Source organism: Blennius ocellaris, assembly GCF_963422515.1.
Source record: "Blennius ocellaris genome assembly, chromosome: 11".
Lineage (NCBI taxonomy): Eukaryota > Metazoa > Chordata > Actinopteri > Blenniiformes > Blenniidae > Blennius > Blennius ocellaris.
This window is the reverse complement of record NC_137660.1, coordinates 15,728,420-15,749,922: the sequence shown is the minus strand read 5'-3', so window position 1 is coordinate 15,749,922 and position 21,503 is coordinate 15,728,420. Positions and strand designations below refer to the sequence as shown.

The 21,503-nt window shown below is 42.7% G+C and overlaps 3 protein-coding genes across 3 annotated transcripts; 2 read left to right on the top strand and 1 right to left on the bottom strand.

Annotated features, from left to right (window-relative positions):
- Positions 1–3,266: 3,266 nt before the first annotated feature.
- Positions 3,267–4,960, top strand: LOC308137011 (zona pellucida sperm-binding protein 1-like; the record flags this gene model as incomplete). Its single annotated transcript, XM_080505567.1, has 5 exons — positions 3,267–3,291; positions 3,364–3,548; positions 3,630–3,727; positions 3,808–3,968; positions 4,905–4,960. 5 exons carry the CDS (start codon positions 3,267–3,269, stop codon positions 4,958–4,960), a joined length of 525 nt encoding a protein of 174 aa, XP_080361693.1.
- Positions 4,961–7,076: 2,116 nt separating this feature from the next.
- On the bottom strand, positions 7,077–11,420 carry tmem263 (transmembrane protein 263). Its single transcript, XM_080505259.1, has 3 exons — positions 11,269–11,420; positions 8,915–8,985; positions 7,077–8,400 (listed from the first exon to the last, which is right to left on the bottom strand). The coding sequence occupies exons 2-3, from the start codon at positions 8,979–8,981 to the stop codon at positions 8,105–8,107; spliced, it is 363 nt and encodes a 120-aa protein (XP_080361385.1). The 5' UTR covers positions 8,982–8,985; positions 11,269–11,420; the 3' UTR covers positions 7,077–8,104.
- A 7,322-nt stretch (positions 11,421–18,742) lies between these two features.
- LOC308136087 (NAD-dependent protein deacetylase sirtuin-3) lies at positions 18,743–21,459 on the top strand (the record flags this gene model as incomplete). The annotated part of the gene is given in 8 exon segments (XM_080504301.1): positions 18,743–18,957; positions 19,439–19,621; positions 19,751–19,983; positions 20,307–20,350; positions 20,352–20,408; positions 20,501–20,662; positions 20,763–20,975; positions 21,113–21,459. Coding segments are annotated over 8 exon segments (1,278 nt in total). The 3' UTR covers positions 21,284–21,459.
- Between the last annotated feature and the right edge of the window lie 44 nt (positions 21,460–21,503).

The following is a 21,503-nucleotide window of genomic DNA, read 5'->3' as shown; positions in this document are numbered from 1 at the left end:
GTGTGCTTGCAAAATAAACAGACTCCCAAACTGTTTTTTTGACCTCAAACCGGACTTGTAAATAGAGAGTTAAAGTCAAATAAGTTAATCCGACCTGTTAGTTTTATCTTGAGGCAACAGATTTTGCGACATTGGGAATTCTTATGTAATTCTCTTTTTGAATGGTCAAAACCAATCAAAACATATCCCCCTGGAAAAGTAAGAGATTGTTTAACAATAAGAGCCTCTAATGGGAAGTTAATTGATTCTGAGAGTTTGTTATATCTAAAATGCAAGTTCTTGGACATGTAAATGTAAAAAAACAAACAAAAAAAAGGTCACATTGTTGTTCGTCATGAAGTTGGAGAGACACCGCTTGAGTGACATGTGCTCTGCTCAGCTGTTGGTTGGACAGAAATTAAAGGTCAGAACTCATTGCATTGCAAGCTTGCATCACCAATGTCACCAATGTGCACCTTATGTTGGTCAACCTCGTTCACCGCCACAGTCTTCATTCTGACTGAGGGTCAACCTCCCTCTTACATAAAAAACATTTCTGGAGACATAGTTTCTCTCTTCAATGTTTAACATGTCTTCTTTGTCATCTCCTGCTCCATTTCATCCTATCACCAGCTCTCCTCTTGGGCCTTTCACAACATCCCTGAGTCTTCTCAAGGGTCTTTCCTTTCTTCTCCTGCCTGGCAGCTCCATGTCCAACATCATTTGTCCAGTATATCCACCATCTCGTGTCAGCACTCTGTAGCCCTAGCTCTCCCTCTGATGTGTACATAACCATTTATCAATTTTAAAGTTAATTATTGGGTCATGTTTTTGATCCTTTTCTTCCATTGTTTTCCTTCTTTTTGATGCTTCACCATACTTAACAATCCTGTTTACCTCTCATTTTGCATGCGGCTTTTAACAACTGCTTTCACAAAAGGAAGAGTCATGAAAATTAAAAAGCAAACAATGTCCTATCTTTGACTCAACTCAAAAGAGAAACACTAGATTAAAGTCAAACAGTCGAAGTAAACAGATATATTTCTGAGCAAATCAACTCTTATTTGTGGGTTTGTATAATATAAAGTATCCATCCACATGAACAAATTTCGTTCCTTGCGTTACCTGCCTGATCATGACATATAAAGCCTCCAAAAATAAGCCTGAGCAATGAAGATTTGAATATGATCAGTGAAAAATGAGGTGAAAAAAACCTTTTGGAGATATTTAATAATTCTGCATATAGGATAAGAGTAAAAGTTCGACAGCAACAGAGTGACATTTTTACATTTTGATGCTTGAGGGTGCAACAGTATTACACAATAGCCAGTCCACATTATTAATTTTGTGCATCCGCCGATATAAAAGCTTTTCTTTAAATCCTTTTAGAAGTCACAGTTCAAAAAGTCCCATTTTTTTCAGACATACCTCATCTTAGATAAACAATTGCAAGTCATGTGAGGTGTGGTCACAGAAGAATCATGTTTGAACACTTTCATATGCAACTAAAATAGTATGATATTGAAACTATGCCATCATAACAGTGTTTCAGTGCAAAATCACTACAGTGCTCCTATTCACTACATACACTAGAAATAGCTTGAGGGTATATTTGGTTGCATGTTTGCACCAGTATGAGTCACAAACTATATACCTTCCAAAGAAAGTGGTCTGACCATATTTTGGTGGAAGCATACTTTAGTAAAATCTGTTGCAAATTTAAAGTAAAAGAACTAGTGTATATTGATTGCTATCAAAATTTTATATTTAGTGACCCAAGGTTGCAGGGACCTTAATAAAATGTTTTTGTGACCCATATTTTGGACTTTTGGACAGATAGCTGATGTCACACGGTCACCATGCACATGCTGACCTGCTCTGATAACAAGTTCACTCCCCTTTTATCTTGTATAACTAAACACATAAGATACCATTAACAGTTTAGTTGTCTGTCAAAAGATGGGAACCATCGATTGGTGGTTATTTGGCCACTTGGGTGGCGTTTCAAGCATGGTAACATATAAATGTTGCAGCACACACAAATTGAATACTTGGAGGACTGTCCATGTCAGACGGCCCTGACACCATGGCAACAAGATGGAGCATCACTTCTTTCGTGGTACTAGCTCTGCTAGGCTGCTTGGTGGAAATGGATGTAGAGGCTGCACCTCAATCTGACTCAACAGCAAAGACGCCTTGGAGACAACAAAATCCATCTCAAAATCCTTGGGCGTCAAACCATCCGAATCCTCAGAGTCCACCTCTAAATGTGTTGTTATCAAAGCTTTCCAACACTCAGAATCCTTCAAATCCATCTTCAAATATTTGGGTTCCAAACCCTCCGAGCCCTCAGAATCCATCTCCAAATGCTTGGGTTCCAAACCCTCCGAGCCCTCAGAATCCATCTCCAAATGTTTGGGTACCAAAGCCTCAGAATCCTTCAATTCCTTCAAATCCATCTCCTAATCCTTGGGTACCAAAGCCTCAGAATCCTTCAATTCCTTCAAATCCATCTCCTAATCCTTGGGTACCAAAGCCTCAGAATCCTTCAATTCCTTCAAATCCATCTCCTAATCCTTGGGTACCAAATCCTCAGAATCCTTCAATGCCTTCGAATCCATCTCCAAATGTTTGGGTACCAAAGCCTCAGAATCCTTCAATTCCTTCAAATCCATCTCCTAATCCCTGGGTACCAAAGCCTCAGAATCCTTCAATTCCTTCAAATCCATCTCCTAATCCTTGGGTACCAAAGCCTCAGAATCCTTCAATGCCTTTGAATCCATCTCCAAATGTTTGGTTACCAACGTCTCAGAACCCTGGGAACCCTCAGAACCCTCAGCAACCCTCACAGTCAATGAATACGATGCATGATACCCCACAATCTTGGCCTCCTGGAAACCAAAAACTGCCTCAGAATCCATCACGTTGGGTGCATACAAAGCCTCAGAACCCTTCAACTCATCCTTCAAATCCACTGGGCAGTTCAGTGTCTGTGCACCCTCAGACTCCTTGGATCAATCCCAAGAAGCCCGAGAACCCTCAGATTCCAAAGAAGACTCCATTTACTCATACAGCTGGAGATCAATCTGCCAACCGTCCTCAGATTTCTCAGCAACCACAAGTGCTACCATCATATGAGGACAAGTGTAATGTGGACTACAGTGTGAGAGTTCCATGTGGAGTTTCCGGCATAAATGCTGATGATTGTCATGGATTAGGCTGCTGTTACAATAGCCAACAGTGCTATTTTGGAAATGCAGGTGAGTTTATAAAAAGGCAATGAAAACATGTTTGCAGACAAAAATGAAAAAGGTTTTATAGTATAATGTCTATGTTATTTACAGTGGATGGACAGTGTATAATCTTTTGTTTTGCTTCTGCCAGTGACTGTCCAGTGCACCAAGGATGGCCTGTTCATTGTTGTAGTTGGCAAAGATGCCACAGTCCCCAGAGTTGATACTGACACAATCACCATGCAGGGACAAGGTCCAGACTGTTCATGTGTTGCCTCAAACTCAGCCTTTGCCATTTACCAATTCCCCGTCACTGCCTGTGGGACTCTCGTCATGGTAGGATTTCCCCCACTTTGAACAAATGAGATGAAGTCTGAAATACTTTTTTTTCTCAGTGTGTCTTTCAATCTTCTGTAGGAGGAATCTGGTGCTATAGTATATGAGAACAGAATGTCTTCTTCATTTGAAGTGGTAACTGGGCCCCATGGAACCATCACCAGAGACACCATATATGAGTAAGAGGCCATTTTTAGAGTGTTGTGGTATAGAATTGAAAATGTTGACGATGCCAGTTAAAGCCAGATCTCTTTTATAGATTGCAGTTCCAGTGCAGGTATCGTGGCGAATCTACTCATGTTGTGATTCAAGAGACTATAAGAGATGACGATCTCGTACAGTCAGTCGCTGCTTATGGGCCTTTCCGTGTAGCCATGAGGCTGGGCAATGGCCAGTGCCATTCGAAGGGTTGCAATCCAGGTAAGTGCACGACAGGCTGTCAAGGTTGCCTTGTTTGGATTTTATGTTTGGGTGTCAGCTGTCATAATGCCTGGGTTGTTTTATTTTCACAGTGAACGCGGCCTACAATTCGTTTTATTCAGAAGCTGACTACCCCGTGTCTATAGTACTGAAGGATCCTGTATATGTTGATGTTCTCATCGTTGATAAGAGTAATCCAAATTATGTCTTGACACTCGATCGCTGCTGGGCGACGACGTGCGCTGACGCTCACAGCATGCCTCAATGGGACATTCTCATAAATGGGTAAGTAAAAGACAAATTCATACCACCTTGGATTTGTGAGAACCCGCACTCAGGTGATAACACCAAGTAAAGTAGTAGAAGCTAAACTGAATTTAACATTGAAGACAATATTTTAGATCAAATTATGAATAAGTGAACCTATAACTTCAAACTGGATTTTATTTTTCAAAACGTTTTCACCAAGATACTTCCTCAGCAGTACATTTTGGTGTTGAAATTCTGATAAACTATGGTTAGGTAGTATCAAAAATATTTCTGGCATTTCTTTTTTTTTCTTTTCTTTTTTTTGCAATGGCTTGTTGGCATTAGCCAATTAGGTTGATACTTGCCAATGTATTCTGCCCTGTTAATGGCAATTAGTTTATTTTGACCATTTTCCTCATTGTTTTATTTGTTCTCCATCCAGATGTCCAAACGTTGACGACAATCACTGGGCTTCATTGGTTTCAGTTCCAGCTAACCTTGAATTAGCAGGTCACTGCAGACGTTTCGTTTTCAAAATGTTTAGGTTCGTGGAGCAAACTACAAAGCACCTGAAGCAAGAAGTAAGGCACAACACACTAGCTGTATGTCATACGTTCTTCACAGATGAGACTCCAGTTTTAACACATTACTGTATCTTGCTTCCGCCTCTGTGTTTTTTTTCTACAGCTGTACATTCACTGTACTGCAGCTGTGTGTGTGCCTTCATCCCACACAAGCTGTGAACCTGTTTGCATGTCAAGAAGTGAGGGCTGATTTTTATCAATCAAGTCAATATTGAAGAGGACGTGCATTCTTGTTTCCATCTGACAATGTCCATGTCTGTCTGCAGGGAGGAGAGACGTCTCAGGTGTGGAACAGAACAGGACTGACATAAAGATGGTGGCTTCTTCTGGACCACTGATCATATCCGCTCCTCCTGAGGAATAAACAGAGCCGAGCTCATGTGAACATAACCTTGTTCAGTTGTTATGAGAATAAAATTACATGTATGGTTAAAAAAACAAACAAACATAAAAGTCCAAAGTTGGGTGCAGCAAGAATCAAGTGGATTGGATCAAATTATTGTACTGAGATTTATATTAAAAAAATATATTGTCTCTGATATATCTTCTATATATTTTCCATTACTTTAGTTAGTATTATTTCAGATTTTTTTTAAAAATGAGACCCTTTTAATGGATGTTTTGTTTACATATGGGGCAGATGTTTCACAAGGAATTCCAATGCTTTCCATGATGTCATCATCAGTTTTATGAAATATGTGAAAGTTAATTAGAGCCACTGCTGTGAGGCTGCTGTGAGCTTTGTCGCCCCTTCAAGTGCCTTATGCTTTCTCACTGTTTTGTCATTTAGGCAATGTTTGAAGACATATTAGCGTCACTAAAATAGCAATGGAAAAGCAGGCGTGCAGCACCTCTGCCTTACATTTGATATGCACGAAGCAGTTCGGAGCAGACGGGTTATCTTTATTCCAAAGTAAAGGTAAAAAATCATTCACTGCAGCTCATGGTTTATGTGTTCTGAGTATTTTCTGTAATAAAAATAACCACTCTGACTCTGAGTCAGTGTCTTATCAGCTACAAAGCTCACTGTATGTCATCAAGTTTTGACAAGGTTTCTAAATTTCTCTTTTAGATTACCGGTACATCAGTCCCGTCATCTTATCTGAAATCTTACTAAGACCTCCTTAACAACAAGGGGTTGACAAATTGAATCAATAAAGTAAATATGTGACTTTAACCGTAACCTTAACTTTAGGGTAAATTGTTTATTTCTACCGCTGTTTAAAAGCCGCTGTTTTACTTACAAATACATTTTAATAAATTTTCTTAACAAGAAGAGTCAATGGTGTGAAAAGCTAAACATTCCTTATTAACAACAAAGTTACATCTCTGAGTAGCACTAATGTGACTCAGTATTGAAAACCACAAAAGATTAAAGACGTTAAGCCCTGGTTTTTACGTAAAATGATTTTTCCTATGACTAAATGCTGTACTTTCATTGAGGATCATAAAAGATTTTTCCAAAACAGCCAATCAGGTTCCGAAATGAAGTGTCTACACATGTTAATGAACATGTACCAAACCTTTAAAAAAAAGTATTTTCAGACCAAATACAAGAGTTTTCATCGAACGCAACATTGTTTTTGTTTACTCGTGACTGTATCTGCAATTGTTTGTGTGTGAACTGAATATAGTCCTTCCTCGTGGAATCTTCAGGCTGCTGTTGGCACCACCAGCACCCCCTACTGTTCTCCTCTGCCAATTACATCCTCGTTATCCGTGTTCTCGAAACTAAACTTTCTTCCTGCGGCCTCCTCACCCTCCAACACCCAAATCTTTCATGTGGAGACTGTCTTTTTCCACGACCATTTGAATCCCACAGGAGAGGAGTTAAACATAGCAATCTCATAAAAATTCAAAACTGCTTCCGAAAGGTAAACAAAATCCCACAACAATCATATGTGGACTGTTAAATATTCGCCCACTATCGTCTAAATCTTTACTTGTGATTTAATAATGGATCACAAATTTGATTTATTTATCCTCACTGAAAGCTGGAATATCTCAGCCTCAGTGGGGCTGTTTCCTATTATTTTGGTGCTATACAAATAAAGTTGAATTGAATATCAAATGTTGCATTACACGGGCAGGTGGGCTTTTCTCTGCTGCTGAACACTTGTGTTGTTTATCACAGCATGCAGCAGCGACATCACTTTCCCTAGTGATTATACTGAGCACATTACATTCTTTTAATCATTTGATAGAGAATTTACTCCAAGTTAAAGGTTTTTCTTTCCAATGCACCGTTGTCCAGCTCATGAGCGAAAACAGAAAACAAACTTCATCTCCTTTATTCAAACACGTTCTAAATACACTGTTGCTGTTTCGGTAACGTTCCACCACTTTGCAACACTCATCAACCAAAAAGCTTTCAAACCTTAGTTCTGCACGATACACACCTCGTGTGTATCACAAGCGTTTAGGAGCATTTTCTATAATAAAAATGCACTTTTGCCAGAATTCAACTTGAAAAATGTACACTTGAAATTCACAATGTGTGTCAATAAAACCAGCCATCAGACTCTGCACAATCGAAAACAAAACGGCCAACGACAGAGGAGTGTTAACGGAATAAGGCAGAGAATGTAACAGTTTGTGCCACAAGGGAAATGTAGAAGTTTCAAATTGGCCGAGAGGATCATTACTATAATCCATATCATTAATAGTCAATGAATAGTCAATAGTCAATGAATAGTCAATGAAGTAAAGGTGATCAAAATTAGATATCGCCTGGAGACGAACTGAGGAAAACACAAGTATTAATTTAACAGGAAAAGAAAAAGAAAAAACACCCGACATTCTTATGAGTCAGGAAAGAACAGAAACTTCACTGTAACTATTTGTAGCTCCATCTTGCAGTCGGTTTAAGGACCAGTGATTGTCTTGCAAGCAAACTCTTTCTTTTTTTCTCTCACTCTGCATGATTTTGCCACAATAATATACATAATGCGACAAATATAAGCCCCCCCGACTGTGAAAGCAACGTTGCGACTTATAATGAAATGGCGAATTAACACTTTTCTGAGGCAATTTCACAGACGCTAATAGTTTGGGCGTGTTTCTGCTCCAATAAGTCGTTTAGTCGACCCGAGCGGAGTCTTTGTTGCGCTTTTTGAGAATTCTGCCACGTATTTCTGGTAACAATGAATTCACAATTCCATAAAACAACATACAGGTAACAATGCAAAACGAGCACGGGACCGACACCACGTGTGCGCCGAGTCCCCCGTTGCTCTTTCACTTGCTTCAACAGGCACACGCAGGAGGCACCGAGCCACGGCAGCGGAGGTCGCCGCTCCCCCATCAGTCGGACTTGTCCTTCTTTTTGCCGCCCCCGATGGGAACTCTGCTGGCCACCGCCGAGCCGACCGCACCCACTCCTCCGGCCACGGCACACACTCCCCCTTTCACCAGCCCGACCCCCATGGCGGGCACCGCGGCGACGGAGCCCGCCGCGGTCTTGGTGAGGTCCAGGCTCTTCCCTCCGATCCAGGCCACGCCGCCCAACGTCGCCCCCACGGCTCCCCTGGTGACGCCGTACAAGCCCCCGGCCAGTCTGCCCAGCATGCCCGGCTGCGTCTGTGGGTGGTCCTTGTCATCTACGAATACATCGACAAACACAGTTTTTGTTTGTTTGTTTGTTTTTAACGCCACGTTACGGGACGGCACTTTGCTTTTCAATGAAATCGAGTAGCAGTCTAACAATTTCACATCGCCATGAAAGTACTTAAAAACACGCAGAAACACAAAATTTGGTAATGTGTTGATGTCTTTCAAAATCAGAATCCCTAAAAGCCGTATATTGTGGGACAGAAACTCATTTTGACACCCTCAAGAGGCATGTATATATCCGTTAACGTCAAACTATCAGACTGCAATTATTATTAGTACTTTTTCCACCTTTGGGTCTGAAAAATAAAACATTTTCTAAAATTGTATTCAAACACCGCATCGTCATGTGAGTCACAGTAATCAGAAAGACGGCTTTGAGATCATTCAGGGACTTACCACTACATAAGTGGTTACACAAATAACATACTTTATAAATTAGGTATGAACTGGAATAATTGGAAAAGAAGCGAATAAGCCACAATTAACTGTGAGCAATCTCACCTGTGGGTATTGTGTCATCGTTGAGGCATTCAGGCCTGTCCTCAGGTACCTGCTCCGCCTGACTCATCTCTCTGGGACAACAAACGAGAGTTAATGATATGACATAATATACACATTTATACAGCTTTTTCTTTTTAAAACAAAAAAAGAGGCACATCGATAACTCATTGTATTTCAGGTTTGCTCTCCTCCATTTCTCTGTGTTAATTTATGATTTGTACTATTTTCAGGGCAATTGGCAGAAACGACTTCCTGGATTTTTCAGTTTTTAATCCCCAGAAATGACGCAAAGACACGTGACGCATGGCAATAAATACAGTGCTGACGTGCTCTGTAACAATACGCGTTTGTGACGAGACAGTTGCATAGGAGAGAGGCTACGAGCTGAACGTCAGCGTTATAAATGGAGGCCGCCGTAGGCGTTTAGCGCGCTAGGGATATAAAGCTGCTTGCGTTGGGTGTGCTTCTGATCGTAGAACAAGGCCGACCTGTTCGCAGTCTGCCGTACAGCTGAACAAGTTTAAAAAAACAAACAGTGCGCAGATGATTTCTAAAACGGGAACAGCTGGTCCCGAAGAACTTTACTCAGGCTTCAGAGCAAAGTCAAAATCACATGAATAAAGACTTGTCAACTGTTTCGAAGGGAGCGATTCCTGCTCCGAGCCAAGAGATCTGAAGTAATGCAGCTTTTAAAAGATAGCACTTATTGAATATCTTCATAATACAATATCAAAACAAAACAAAAAAAGTGGAATATCTCTCTGTCGAAGCAACACGTTTCCCAGACCATGCATAAACAAGCTTATCTTCCAGATTTGGGGAAACTGATTACAGGAGCATTAAAGTAGTTAGTAATGTAATCAGGAACCAGTACAAAACTCTACATCATGAGCCCCGAGGAGACGGCATTACTCAGTCAGGGCATTCCATGCTAAATCTGTACATTTCATGACTTTTTTTTTTTTGTTTTTTTGTGCAACTGACCATCTTGGTTTTCCATCACACGCTGTCTAAATATAGACGTATAGCACGACACATTTTGGACTGTTTTCTGAGATGACGAGTTTAGTAAACTGGGTGGTTTGAGGTATGTACCGGTATGTGGAGATTATTCATACTCGGGGTTGTTTCATATTAAAGAAAAAAAATGTGTCAAATATAATTTGCAATTAACCCTCGTGTGTGTGTTGTTTTTTTTTCCAAGTTCACCGGTTTCCTCCCACTGTCCAAAATCAAACAGCTGACTACATTGGTACATAAGACGGATGGACCATAACTGTGCTTGGGCTGCTCCCTCCTGTCCTGAGAGTGCCATGGCAGACCAGGCGATCTGCATATTTGATTTTTGCAGTTTTACAGGGAACAGCCTTCTTGACACAACAGGTCAGCTGTGGGATTCAAACCGGAGGCCCCATTGTGCCCCGATTATGGGCAAAGGCAGGATATTGGACAGGTTGACCTATTGTTCACAAGGCACACAAACACGGAAAGAGAGAGAGACAGAAGACAACATCCACACACTGCAACCAATACAGTGTCATTGACTATCTTAAAACTAATGAAGAAAGCGAGAGTGCCAACAAGCAGTTCAATGTATTGAATGACCTTGTCCTCCTTGTTATAAAAAACAAATACCCCCCCCTCGAAATAAATTTGTGTTTTGTTGTGTCACATTGCAGGCCGGTTCTGGCCATACGGGCTTTATGTTTGACACCCTCGATTTAAGCGTCTATACTTATTTCTGCAACCATAACATAAGGAATCGTTAAACCTGATTGAAAGTAGAAATTTTAGACTTGGGGTGGGGTGGTGGGTGTTGTTATGTAAGCTATGACAAATGGGTAAAGCCCAATTTACATAATACATGGAAAGTGTTGTAGCTTCAGAAACAACATGGTCGTCCCGAGTGGCGTCACGGATGCTGACGTCAAAGTGCAAAATCAGCACTCGCTGAAAAAGAGTTTGAAACAGTTCGCGGAAAGCGTGAGCCCTCAGGTCGGTGGTTCGAGTGTTTGTGATGACGTCTCTGACGCTCATCTCAACGGTCATTGACGTCACTCCCCAACCCCCCTCCTCTCCCCTCCCCGAGAACAAACGGCACTTTTAGCTCCTTCTTAGCGGCTAAACGCCACAAATGTGTCGGCTCTCTTTTCAAACTGTCGACGGAGACCCCCTCCCTCCTCCGCAAACTCCATTTCTTCCTGTCCACTCAGAGAAAACGCGGTTGTTTCCCCGCTCTGCGTGTAACTGACGTGGTGGTGGTGGTGGTGCAGAAGTTTCCATGGCTGACGGTGGTTCAGACAAAGTGAACCGTCCCCAGCCGCTCGAGCTGCAGCCTCGGCTCCAGCTCTTACCTCGCTTCAACGTCACGGCTCGCGCGCAGCTCCCGCAGCGACTCTGTTCTGCGACTTTAGTGTGAATTTCAACCTCCCGGAGCCTGGAAAACAGGAAAGTGACGCCGCTGATGGTGGAGGTGGTGGTGGAGCCCGCTTGTTGTCTGTCTGTACTTTTTTTTGGGGAGGAGGACCTCCTGTCTCCACCCACACACACACACGCACACGCACACACGCACACACACACATTCATCCCCCTTTAATATCCATTTCACTAAACACCAGAAAAAAAAAAGGAAAATAGAAACAGGATTATTTTTATACAGATCCACTCATGCGACGGACTTCTTCAAAATATACTAAATAGTCAACGAATTATTTTGTTTGCACCATTTTCCACCCTGTGTTAAAAAAGATATGTTGCTTCTTCCATCAAAATGGACTTCATTAAAACTTCATTTTTTAGCAAATAAAAAAAAGTCTTGCATGTTCTTCTTCTTCTTCTTCTTCTTCTTCTTATTATTATTATTATTAGTAGTAGTAGTAGTATATTATTATTATTATTAGTAGTAGTAGTAGTAGTAGTAGTAGTAGTAGTAGTAGTAGTAGTATATTATTATTATTATTGTTGTTGGTGTTACAGTTGTTGTTCCAGAAATGTCAAAATATACACAAAATACAAACACACAAATGAAAATAAATAGATATCTATCTATCTAGCGCGCGCGCACGCACGCACGCACACACACACACACACACACACACACACACACACACACACACACAAAGGACTGGCGTTTAATTGCAAATTCCTTTTGAAATTCTTTGTGACCCATGAAGAAACTTTAGCATATTTACACACAATCGCATTCTGGGCAAAATAGAAACTGAAGGTTGACGTTTGTAGAAATGTTTAAATAAATAAAAGGAATGGTTGATGGATGGATGGATGGATGGAGGAGCGTGTTTTTCGTGTTCATTATTATTGTTCCTTTTGGAGCGTTTTATGTCATACGTTAAACATAGTTGTGATATTAATAATATTAAAGTAATATAAAGTGACTAAAAAGAATTATCTTGATGGTAAAAAATACATTTAAAGTTCAGATAAGAGAAGAACTAGTATGCATCATTTAAATTAGCATTAAACTTTCAGAGTTTTTGCAGAGTCGCGGGCTGCAAAGGGTTAAAGGTTCATCTGAATGAGCGGAAGCGCGCGTCACGTGACCGCAGCTCTGTTTCCCGCCTGTATTCATAATGCCTGATTCGGTGTCCAGCCGCGCGCGCACACAGTGACAGCTCGCCCCTGTAAATAAATACCAGGCTGCATGTGCACATAGCGCAGGTATTTCTGAACAAAGGGGGGGGGCTGAGGTGCAGTTTACTGGGGCTGCCGCAGGATTACACCCTCGGAGGGAGAGGGAGTTTCCTCCTGGATCCAAAACATCCCGATCGGCCCTCCGGAGCCTGCAGCCTGCAGCCTGCAGCCTACCGTCCTCTGGCCGTCCTCCAAGGAGCTCCGACCGGCTGCACTCAAGACACACAGGTATGGTCATCATGACACAGCCAAGGTTTTCCGTGACCCCGTTCTGGACCTGGAGCTCGTCCAGGCTCCTATCGTCTTCTACCCCGCATCAACAACAACTTCAGTATGACTGCAGGCCCGTACCTCTATTTTAATGTGACAGATGTGCAGTGGTTTAAATAATTCCAAAGGACAATTGATTCATGCAGTGAATTATAGCTACACCTTGTAATAGTATGCCCTTTTTCAAATTTTATGAAATAAAATATGCTAATCACATTTAACAATCGTCTAATTTAAATGCAGTATAAAACCATAATGTTTCCTCCCACCCTGTAAGTATTAAATGCAGAAGTTCCTTTTCCCTATAAGTTAATTCCAACAACAGTTTGTTATATTTTTCAATTATTCCACTAACAGTGAGACTGAAAATTGTTCAGACACCTGAATTTCTTGTTTTTATTTAATAGGAATACTTCTGATTGGGCCCCATGATTCATATCTATAATAGCAAATAACCTAAACAAGCACGTTTTGACTGTCTTTACGTGAAAAAAAAACCCCAAAATATTGCACTGAACTTTGAAAATGCGTGAAATCTGTGAAACAAAAATGATTCAAATGCTTCAGTGTGTGGTGTGTATTTACTTTATTTGTTATTACATTCTTTGGTCTTGGACAATATGGACATTTTTCTCCTGACATGAATGCATCCACGCTAAAGGGCCATTAAACAGGTAGTGCTCACAGAGACACCTCAACTTTCTACTCCTGAAATCTTCTATACTTGTTCTCCTGTGTCAACAAAGGATGTGATGACGTCACTACACTTCCTCTCTAATACATGTACAACTTCAGCTGGGTCATCAGAGAACGCCTATAGCTGTCTTGAGTTGTGGCGTGCCGGTTTTGTAAAACTGATGTGACGTGACAGGATCGATGAGGGAAACTCCACTGCAGAGGAAGTCACGAGATTGTGTGTGAGGAATCGTTGCAATAGCCTCTCATGCATTGGTTTATTTATTGCTGCTGCATCAGCGTGGCAGCCATCTTGGATGGGTAAAATGCCATTTCCATTGCGCTCACTTCTTTAAGGGAAGGACGTCTTTACCAAATTAAAACAATCGTGATTCACAGAATTTTTCAGCCCATTTCCACTGAGTTGGGTTTCTGAGAAAAAATAAAACTAACCGTGGACACATGGTAAGGATCCAGGATGCTTCTGTACGTTAAATATGTGGCTTTTCAGACGTCTTTTCTCAATAGAAGTGAATTCACTGGGAGCATAGCGGGACCCATCCAAGATGGCAGCCTCACCGATACGTCAGTTCCAAAACCCTGCAGCTCCCCTGATGCTTGCGTTTGCTTCACAGCTGGTAAATGATCATAACCAAGCATGTTAATTTCAGGTCCACTAACTTCAGACTGTTTAAATGCACCTTATGAATTAAACTTTCCCACAATGATCATAGCAATTGGACGCTTAAGCCTTACGTTTTAGTCAGAAACAGTTTGTAAAGACCCAAAACGGCAACAATTGAATCGTTGTTACTTGTACTTTAATACATACTAATGCTTTCTTTCTCATTCCAGAAAATAATGATGAACAATGACATGAACAAACCCCTTATTTATTATTTTCGACTGTGGGCTGACTGACGATTTCCTTCTGTAATGAATGCTAATGTCCAGCAGGTGGCAGCGTAGCCCCACTGTGAGCCTTTTAATGGGCGCAGCGCCTTCAACCAAGTTTATCAGTTCTTCTGGCTCTTGAGGAAAACAGTTGTGTGCGTGCAGCCAAACAAGTTCCTACATTACTACACCTTTTGTGTTTTTATTTAAAGTTGTGACACATTTACTTTTCTAGAAGATTACATTAAAAGTTACCATTTCAAACATTTGGTGCAGAAAGGAAGTGGGTGTCCTGTTTAATGTAAATTTCTAATAGAACTAATATATTTTTTTAACAGTAATCATATGTCACTGTGATAGTTGCATAAATATTCAGATTACATGTAATCTCCCTGACCTTGGTCTTCACCAAGAGTAAAGCATGGGCCACAACTGAATGCATTCTTCAATGTATGTAATGTAAAATACAGCCTAAACAGTCAAAATATAATTGATTTTCAATTGTTAGAATTTGTCCAGAACTGTTTTAGTACCAATCAGGATATACTATCTTTAATTTATCTTTTTGCAGTGGCCATAACAGACTGAAATATTACTCAATTAATTGGAAAGTTAATTGAAAATGTCAGTGACAGAAATGGCTCCTTACAGCCACATTATGTAGGTGACCTTATTTTATTATAACCCTGTGTCTTGAGCTGAAGGATAGTGTGTCCAGTAAAAAAGTAATGGCCTCACATTTCATTTTTAGACACTGTATATAGTCGAAATGTGTTTTCCATTGGAGATGAGTGTCTGATTTTATATATTACTCTTTAAAAAACAAAAAAGTAGTGGAGTTAAAAAAAAAAAAGTGCACTTGGAGTGACACATAAGCGAATTGACTCTTTAAAGAATGACAGGTCCAAATTTTCTTTGTTTTAGTACCTCTACATTGTGAAAACGTCTCCATTTATTAAAAATGTCTTTTAAGACAAGTTGACCATTATAAACATTTTAAAGAAAATTAACATTCACTTTTTTTTTTTTTTAAACAATGCCTCCTGACACAGTAAAGATTACCTCCATGTTTTTGTTTGTTGCGTCTGAAAATCTGAAATATAATGACTTTATTTCACAAATCTACTAGGGTACACCTGAAATCCACGCAGGCGAGCTTCACGTTTCCACAAATTCACCAACAGCGTGACTTTTAAAGCTCAACGTTTAAAACACGTTTGCAGGATGAAGCCTTCGTTATATCGTGGCTCGGAGCCGCTGAAAGCAAACTTTTTGAAAAACGAACCCCGACCAAAGTAAATACTTCCTCTGTGTGTGAGACAATAACAACAGTGGTGGCTCCCAAAAGTTGTCATGAGCGAAACGGCGGGATTTAACTTGGGAGTTTTTTTTTGGGGGGGGGGGGGGGGATCTGACACATGTGGCCCCGACCACTTTGACCCGCCGGCCGCACAGTTTGACAACCTCCGCTCCTGAACGCCTGGGTTTTTCTAAAGGGACGACTTGAATTTCCCGGTGAGGCCTGATTAGTTTTTAATTCAGTACCGGTGGGTGTGCGGAGGAGTAAACGGGACAACGGAGTCATTACTTAGCCATACAGCCGCTGGGTAAAATGTGGCTTTCCACCACCCACCTTCCTCTCTGTGTGAGCAAACAATATACCAACACAAATTGGGACTCGCTGCTTTGTGTCAATGGAGGACCCAACAAAGATGCTACACAGAGTGATATGTCATTAGTGAGCAGGTGGGGAGGGAGAAACACTGCGCGACCCCTCTCCAGCTAAGTAATGAAGAGGTTTCCATGGTGACCGTGGCAGGCCGGTCGTCCGGGGGAGGGGAGGGGGGAGGAGGGGATCAAAGCCGGCCGTGCTCGACTCTGCTGTAAGTGGAGGGTTAAATGCAGGGGGTTGTAGGGGGTAAAGCCCCCCCCCCCCCCCTCCTCCCCCCACATTAAACTTAACCCAGTCCCAGCGGCGTGTTTGTTAACCGCTCAGACAGACGTTTAGCCACCACGGCATCAGGTGGACGTCCACGAGCCATAACCTGTGGAAGCTGACGTAAACGCGCTGACGTAGCGGTGACGTCATTACGGCCTGGATGATGATGATGATTATTATTATTAGCAGTAGTAGTAGTGGTATAATTCTTCTGATGAAAAAAAGTATATATATATATATCACTTGAACTGTTTCGGAAATGACTGCCACTTGTTAATAAAAATCAGGTCATGAAAAGCCAAAAAAAAACCCGGCATGAATACTTTTGAAGATGAAATAATTAATCATTTAATCCCAGCGTTTAAATCACAGTGACGGTGGCTGCTCACTTAAAATCAACTTACACAAGCGAGGATTCATATCTTTCTACCGGGTCCTGGTTTGTCCTACGACTTGTGTCCATTTCGAACGATGACATATTCAGATATTGACTTCTGTTTTCTCCCTGAGGAATGTGTTTTTTTTTTTAGTTTTCCAAAAGTTTTTGTCCTCTTCCCCTTTTACTGTTTGTTTTGATGTTTAACTCTCAGAATGAAGCTGAGTCCACAGGATTATCAATCAGGCCCCGACTGCTTGCTCGGATGGTTTGTCGTGATCGCCGGTGTTGTGGGACATCCCTAATTAATTAGATAACTGTAACACTCAGATGAGCAGCCACACTCCTGGTGGTCCGACGGGAGGGGGTTTGACTGAAGAGCTGCGAGAACAAGTTGTGTTGAAAGGCAAAAGGCAAGGAGGGGGTAGAGGAGGGGGCTCTCAAATCCTGTTAAAGCCTTTTGTCATTTATACAGGGATTTATTTGTCATTAAAGAATAATAACGGCATCTGTGGCACATTTGGGCCGTCATCGGGCAGAAAGGGGGAAACGTTTTTTAAAAGCACAGAGTTGCAGCAATTCCGTCACATTCGCAAAGTCTTTCTGGTTTACGCGCGTGACGTCTCCCGCAACGTCTCCGACGTGAGACCGCATCGCCGGTTGGGTTATGATTACGTGCTGCCATCTGTGTGAGACCTTAATAACCCGGCTGCTGATTTATTGGCTGTACTCAGCAGTGTCTCTTTTTTTTTTTGAGAGGAGTCCAGACAAAGGCAAAGACTCTTGGCCTCCCGCTGCTTTTAATAGCTCTTTAGGATGTGCAGGGGGGTAAAGAAAAAAAAAAAAGCTGCAGTAATGTGGGAGCTTCATCCTTTAAGGAGGCAGAGTGAAAGAGGACTGAGTGACCAAAATAAAAGTTTAGAAGAAGGGCGATTGGAAATTGTTGTCGGGGGGGGAATAGATTTTTAAAGAGATTAGTTCACATGGGTTCTACCTTTGCTCGTGCCTGACTTTCTATTAAATATTTATATATGTGGTCAAGTGGTCACTTTGTACATAAAAGGCTGATCTTTCCCCACCATGTTGCTGCTCGGTCAGCTTGAAGAGATGCATCTTGGTCCTGCAGGTCCCCTCCGGAGGGTGATAAGGTGCCTTTTAGAGTAAAAAACAAAACAAAAAACCCCTCTTATCTCCCTACTGTCCTTTAAAGCTGTTGTGTTTTATAGGTTGTCGCTCTTTTGTCTTGTTGTTCGCCGCCTCTCACTGATCGCTCACACTCATTGCTCATGGAAGTTGTTTGAAGGCCGAGAATAGCTTTGGAGGAGAATCTCCTCCTCCTCCTCCTCCTCCTCCTCCACTCTTCATCTCCCTCTTTATTGAATCCCGCCTCCGTATCATTTATCTCCGTGCAGGACCCCCCCCCAAGCCCCCCCTCGCTGTATTTCTCAGTTTGTGGGGCCGTTAGGGGGCATCCTCTTTTCTCTCCCAGCTGGGTTTGTTGACACACAGTCAATCTACGGTTCTCTTTCACCTCGGCCACCTCTCTTCTCCACTCTCATTCCCCTCCTCTCGGCTCTTCCCCTTTGCCTTGCCTGAACAGTAAAGCTGCCACAGCTGTGGACTGTATTAGCATAGCTGCGGGTGTGTGTGTGTGTGTGTGGGGGGGGGGTTAAATATATAGCAGCCATTACCTTTTGTTGAACAGTTGACAGTTTTAAACCATGTTGGCCTCTCTCTGTGGACACGGGCTGAAGAGAAAAAAAGGATGGCCTGATGATTTCGTTGTAAAAGCTTTTTAAATATGGGGCCAACAAGGATGGAACTTTTCACAAAACAAAAGTCCATATCTAATTAGGGAGCGTTGAAAAACAGATTAATTGAAAATCAACTAAACAAGGCTTCAAGCTGGGGATTTTTTTGTTTAGTTTTTTTAACCACCGTTTAGGAAACCAGTGTTCATGGACGAGGTGTTATTGTTATTGTCTTATTGTCGTTGTTTGCTGTCAGCAGGTGGCGTTTAATGATGAACCGGTCCAGGTCGAGCTGTGATAGGAAAGCCCTCCAGGCGGCGGTCACCAGGATGACCCGCAGCTCCACGTCTCAGGGGAAACACAACGGCCACGCGGGGCGTCGGGGCCCGGGACCCGGTCCGTACGGGAGGCAGCGGAGGAAGCAGACGGACTCGGCTCTGGCCCAGGACCTGAGCCGCGTGAGCGGACAGGAGGCCTTGTGTGCCAGGTGAGGAGGTATAAGGTGGAGGGAAACGTGATGAGAAAACACACACGCAAAAGCTGTTAGATGCATCTGTCGAACATGTGTATTTCAATACCGGCAGCGGCTGATTAATGTTTATTTTATCACTTTATTATTGTTGGATTCTACGTTTTAAATTGGTTCTTCTTGTTTGGAGCTCCTGGAACATGAGTAATAGTTCTCCAGGGATCCGATTCTACACATTTGTAATATGACATCTAAAATATAGCTTCTTTTCAGTTTTATTGTCCATTTCAACAGTGACCACAGAATCTCCCTCTGGCCTGTATGTGGCCTACTTTCGTCCATTTGTGACCTGAAGTACCTCAACTGTGTGACGTAAAATCACTTATATGCATTGCTGCTTTGCAGCGTCAGCTCCTTCCAAAAAAAATAAAAGAGAGGGCGCTTGTATCGGAGACATGCATGTCCACCTTGTCCTCTCCAGCGAAGTAAAGACGTGCAGCACCGCGGGTCAGACCTCGGCCTCCACGCCTGATCAGAGGGGCTCGTCCGCGTTTCCCGGGAAGCTTCCGTCCCGGGGCGGCGTGGCCTCCGTGGCTCGGCTGGTGAAGCTCGGCCGCTGTAAGAACGTGGTGGTGGTGGCCGGAGCGGGAATCAGCACCGCCAGCGGCATCCCAGACTTCAGGCTGGTGTCATTTATCTTCCTTTTTTTCTGCGTGTCACCCTATCGTATGAAGATCTGAAATTAACACGGGAGTCTCTGCACCTATATATATATATATATATATATATATATATATATATATATTTCCAGGACTCCAGGAACTGGTCTTTATGCCAACTTGGAGAAGTACAACATCCCTTACCCAGAAGCCATTTTCAACATCGACTACTTCTCCAGTGACCCGCAGCCCTTCTTCTCCTTGGCCAAGGCTCTTTACCCTGGAGGCCACCGGCCCAACTACATTCACTACTTCATCCGCATGCTTCACCACAAAGGACTGCTGCTCCGCATGTACACGCAGAACATCGATGGACTAGAGAAAGGTGAGAAAGTGAGCTCCCAAATAACTGCAGTGACAATACATCTTGGGTGGGATGGAGATGGAACACGATTAAAAAGTCACTTTTTTGTTTTTTTTCTTGGCTGATGGATCAATTTTGGTAGTTTATCAGGAGAAAAAGGCACATTTTGAGACGAGGGGGTTGTTTTGTAGAGTATTTATCAATTTTCTATGGTTATTTGAGAGCGCAAAATGAAAGATTTGCATATACCTGAGTACTAATGATTGAAAGACCTTTTTTTTTTTTGTTCTTCCACCCCGAGAATAATAAATTCTGCCGTTTCCTTTATAATCTCACGTGCAAAGTTTGCGGCATCCCGGACGACAAACTTGTTGAGGCCCACGGTAGTTTTTGCCAGCGCGTCCTGCCACCTGTGCTACACTCCGTATCCCGCCGAGGAGGCCAAGGTTCGGCCGGCCTCCGTCTGCTCCCCCGCACGGTCATTTCCCCCACCGTTGCGGCGGTATCACTTCATGCATGTATAAATGCGTCCCGACAGGTTGCCATAATGAACGACAAAGTCCCCGTCTGCACTTTCTGCGCCGCGACGGTCAAACCTGACGTGGTGTTTTTCGGCGAGGACCTTCCTCAGAAGTATTTCCTCAGCGCCGAAGACTTCCCGAAAGCCGACCTGCTGATCATCATGGGCACGTCTTTGAAGGTTCAGCGTACTCCACAGTTTAAAAAGAGACTGAAACGTTTTGCGCAGCTGGTAGCCTTATTAATTCTTTTTTTTTTTTTTTTCCTTTTTAAAATTTCAGATCGAACCATTTGCCAGCCTGGTGAACACGGTGCGCTCCACTGTTCCACGTCTCCTCCTGAACCGGCACGCGGTCGGTCCCTTCGAAAAGGTCCCGCTGCGGAGGGGAGACCACATGGAGCTGGGCGACCTGGAGGACACGGTCCGGGGGTTTGCGCAGACGCTCGGCTGGTGCAGTGAGATCGAAGAGCTGATGAGGACTCAGGAATCACTGGTGGGTTTTTTTGTTTACATGGTAACAACGCAAACGGTAAATAGAATTTTTTTTTTTTTTTTTTTTAACCTTGCGGGTTTATCGGCAATACAGTTGAAACTAAAATCTGGTTTAAAAACACAATTTTGTGTTCGCAGAGCGTCCCTGTACTGGTGAGCAGCCCGTCCTCACAGAGCGGTCAGATGTCTTTCAGGGGAGCCAGACCGGGGGTCAAGAGAATGCCAAGCAGCGGCGGCGAGGAGACGGATTCAGAGACGGATAGCAAAAGCTCGTCGTCCAGCCCAAACAACTTGATTTTGCATTATTAACGGGGGAAGTTGGAGAAAGTTCCTCTTCCCCCTCCCCCCCGAATGTCACACTGGAACTGTTCTGCAAACCACACGTATATATTTCTTCTCGGTTCTCACGGCGGCATCTAAAAGGTGTCCCGTTAGCATTCATGGGCACAGACGGAAACGGTTCCCGACGTTTAAAAGAGTTCAGGGCGACGTCCGTTGAGAACGGATTTAAATGTTTTGTCTCGTCGGT

Coding starts and splice junctions, on each gene's coding strand:
- tmem263 (XM_080505259.1), bottom strand. CDS start 8,981: ATGAGTCAGGCGGAGCAGGTACCTGAGGACAGGCCTGAATGCCTCAAC. Junction 8,401..8,914: donor CGATGACACAATACCCACAG/GTGAGATTGCTC, acceptor ATGTATTCGTAG/ATGACAAGGACCACCCACAG.